Source organism: Kryptolebias marmoratus, linkage group LG18 (assembly GCF_001649575.2).
Source record: "Kryptolebias marmoratus isolate JLee-2015 linkage group LG18, ASM164957v2, whole genome shotgun sequence".
Taxonomy (NCBI): domain Eukaryota; kingdom Metazoa; phylum Chordata; class Actinopteri; order Cyprinodontiformes; family Rivulidae; genus Kryptolebias; species Kryptolebias marmoratus.
The window spans coordinates 4771092-4774555 of NC_051447.1; the positions used below are offsets into that span (position 1 = coordinate 4771092).

Here is a 3464-nt window from a genome sequence, read left to right on the forward strand (position 1 = left end):
GTTTCTGACACTGATTTATCAGGAAATATTTAATGAGTTTCTGTCCCTGCATGAACTCTCATGTGGGATGTCAACTTTCCCCTTTGAGTAAAACTTTTATCACAGGTTTTACAGGACAAGGGCCTCTCACCAGCATGTGTTGTCATGTGGACGGTGAAATAGCTGTTCTGTGTGAAACTTTTCCCACATATTTTACAAGAATAGGGTTTCTCACCGGTGTGAGTTCTCAGGTGAGATGTTAAATGACCTGACTGAGAGAAATTTCTACCACATATCTTGCAAGTGAAGGGATTTTCACCGGTATGTGTTTCCATGTGGACCGTCAGACCGCTACTTTGAGCAAAGCATTTGCCACACATTTTACAGGAAAAGGGCTTCTCACCAGTGTGAGTCCTCATGTGTCCTTTCAAAATATAGTTGTCAGAGAAACGTTTGCCGAAGGTTTTACAGGGGAAGGGCTTCTCACCGGTGTGAGTTCTCATGTGGCTCTCCAAATTGTCTTTTCTAAAGTACTTTTTCTCACACATTGTGCAAGGATAGGGCCTCTCACCTGTGTGGATTCTTTGATGAGCCTTCATCTTGTATTTATTTCTGAACCTTTTCCCACAAACATCACATATTACAGTTTGTCTGTCCAACTCTGCATCACACCCTCTCTCTGAAACACTTTGGTCTCTGTCAGGACGGATCTTTGGGTTCACTTCTATGTCTCTAGGTGGTCCAGAATTGATCTGGTCCCTGTTAGGTTCTGGTTTACTCTGATCTACCATGAAGCCATTGGCCTCCTGCTTCAGAACCAGCTGCTCTGGCAGAGGTTTTGTTGAAGTACAGGGCTTCTCACCCATGTGAATTCCCACGTGGAAAGACAGATTGCGTTTCTCACTAAAATTTTTACCACAAATCTGACAGGAAAAGGACTTCTCATTGGTGTGAGTCCTCAGGTGAGTCGTTAAATGACCAGACTGAGAGAAACCTTTATCACATAATTTGCAACTGTAGGGTTTCTCACCAGTGTGAGTTCTCACATGACCCACCAAGTCATTTTTTCTTAAGAACCTTTTCTCACACATTGTGCAAGGATAGGGCCTCTCACCCGTGTGGATTCTTTGATGGCTCTTGAGCTTATATTTATTCCCGAAGCCTTTCCCACAAACATCACATTTGAATGGTTTCATGTCTGTCTCTGAAACCTCATCAGGTTCTGGTTTACCGTGGTCTCGTTGCACATTAGCTGGAGTGACCACAAAGGTACCGGCCTCCTGCTTCAGAACCAGCTGCTCTTGCAGAGGTTTTGTGAAAGTACGGGGCTTCTCACCAGTGTGAGTTCTCAGGTGGACAGACAGAATGCGTTTCTGGCTGAAACCTTTACCACACATCTCACAGGAAAAAGGCTTCTCACCAGTGTGAGTTCTCATATGAATGGTCAAACGACTCTTTTGAGCAAAACATTTTCCACATATTTTACAGGGAAAGGGCTTCTCACCTGTGTGAGTTCTCATGTGGGCTTTTAGAATAGAATTCTGTGAGAAGCATTTACCGCAGGTTTTACAGGAAAAGGCCTTCTCACCTGTGTGTAATTTCATATGGACGGTCAGACTGCAATTTTGAACGAAACATTTGCCGCATATTTTACAGGAAAAGGGCTTCTCACCTGTGTGTGTTTTCATGTGGATGCTCAGACCACTTCTTGTAGCAAAGCATTTGCCACATATTTTACAGGAAAAGGGCTTCTCACCGGTGTGAATTCTCATGTGGGACACTACATGACCAGGTCGAGTGAAATGTTTCCCACATGTTTTACATGCGTAAGGCTTCTCTCCGGTGTGACTCCTGAAGTGGGCTTTTAACATATAATTTTGAGAGAAGCACTTGCCACAAATTTTACAGGAAAATGGCCTCTCACCAGTGTGAGTCCTCATGTGGCTTTTTAAAATATAATTGTGAGAGAAGCATTTACCACATATTTTACAAGAAAAGGGCTTCTCACCAGTGTGAGTTTTTATGTGGACAGTTAGATGGCTTTTTTGAGCGAAGCATTTGCCGCAAATTTCACAAGAAAAGGGCTTCTCACCAGTGTGAGTTCTCATGTGGGTCACTACTTGAACCCGTTGAGCAAAACCTTTACCACAGGTTTTGCACGTGTAGGGCTTCTCACCAGTGTGAATCCTTGTGTGGGCTTTTAAAATATAATTCTGAGAGAAGCATTTGCCACAGGTTTTACAGGAAAAAGGCTTCTCACCGGTGTGAGTTCTCATGTGGATCACTATTTGAACACGTCGGGCAAAACTTTGACTGCATGTTTTACACGTGTAGGGCTTCTCACCTGTGTGGACTCTCATGTGGGTCACCAACTGATGATGCTGGGTGAACCTCTTACCACATGTGTGACACGTGTAGGGCTTCTCACCCGTGTGGATTCGAACATGGCTTAATAATTCGCTGTTTCTTCTGAAGCTTTTACCGCAGGTCTGACAGGGATAGGGCCTCTCACCTGTGTGGGTCCCCATATGATTCCTTAACTGAGTTTTTGTAGTGAAACTTTTCCCACACACCTCACATACGAAGGGCTTCTCACCAGTGTGTGTTTTCACGTGGACGTTCAGACCACTACTCTGAGCGAAGCACTTGCCGCACATTTTACAGGTAAAGGCCTTCTCACCTGTGTGTGTTATCATGTGGATAGCCAGATTGCCACGTTGAGCAAAGCATTTGCCACAGGTTCTACAGGGAAAGGGCTTCTCACCGGTGTGAGTTCTCATGTGGTAAATTAAATTGTGATGCTGGCTGAAGCTTTTACTGCAGATCTTACAGGAATATGGCCTCTGACCCGTGTGGGTTCTGGTGTGGACCATCAGGCCAGTACTTCTCATGAACCTTTTACCACAAACCTTACAAGAAAAGGGCTTCTCACCAGTGTGGACTCTTCTATGATCTCTCATTTGATAATTTCGTTTAAAGCCTTTCCCACAAACATCACATTTTACAGGTTTTTCGTTCGTCTCAGGATCAAACTGATTTTCAGAACCAGGAGAGTTTTCCACATCAGAACTTTGGTTTCTGTCATGACGCTTCCTTGGGTTCAGTTCTCCGTCTCCAGATGGTCCAGCATCTTCTTGGTCTTGGGTCTCAGGAAAGTCCTGAGACAGGAGTTTGTCCCGGTTCGGTTCTGGTTCATTGTGGTCTCTTTGCTCATAAGCAGGAGTCACCATGAAGGTCTCAGGCTCCTGTTTCAGTAGCAGCAGCTCTTCATCCTGACTGATACAGAGTTCCTCCTGTTCCTCCTTCTCCTGTGAAGGTTCTGCTTCCTCCTGGTCCAAACTGAAGCTCCTCTCCTGGTTGCAGAGCTGCTGATCCTCCTCCTCCTTACAGTCATGATGAAGTGGGACATCTGAAGGGACAAACAGAAAGATCCTGATAAAAGCCTCAAGCTGAAATTTTCGGGTCCATCTATTTTTTCCTCCATA

The 3464-nt window shown here is 44.7% G+C and overlaps 2 protein-coding genes across 2 annotated transcripts in view; both read right to left on the bottom strand.

Annotated features, from left to right (window-relative positions):
* Positions 1–6: 6 nt before the first annotated feature.
* Positions 7–3392, bottom strand: LOC108229453 (zinc finger protein 271-like). Its single transcript, XM_037981250.1, has one exon. The coding sequence runs from the start codon at positions 3207–3209 to the stop codon at positions 30–32; it is 3180 nt and encodes a 1059-aa protein (XP_037837178.1). The 5' UTR covers positions 3210–3392; the 3' UTR covers positions 7–29.
* The window catches only part of LOC108229450 (cilia- and flagella-associated protein 251-like), a 17288-nt gene continuing 17070 nt past the window's right edge, over positions 3247–3464 (bottom strand). The window contains exon 3 of the mRNA XM_037981373.1: positions 3247–3362. Within this exon, the coding sequence (XP_037837301.1) occupies positions 3247–3362 (116 nt within the window). The remainder of the gene's footprint in view (positions 3363–3464) is intronic.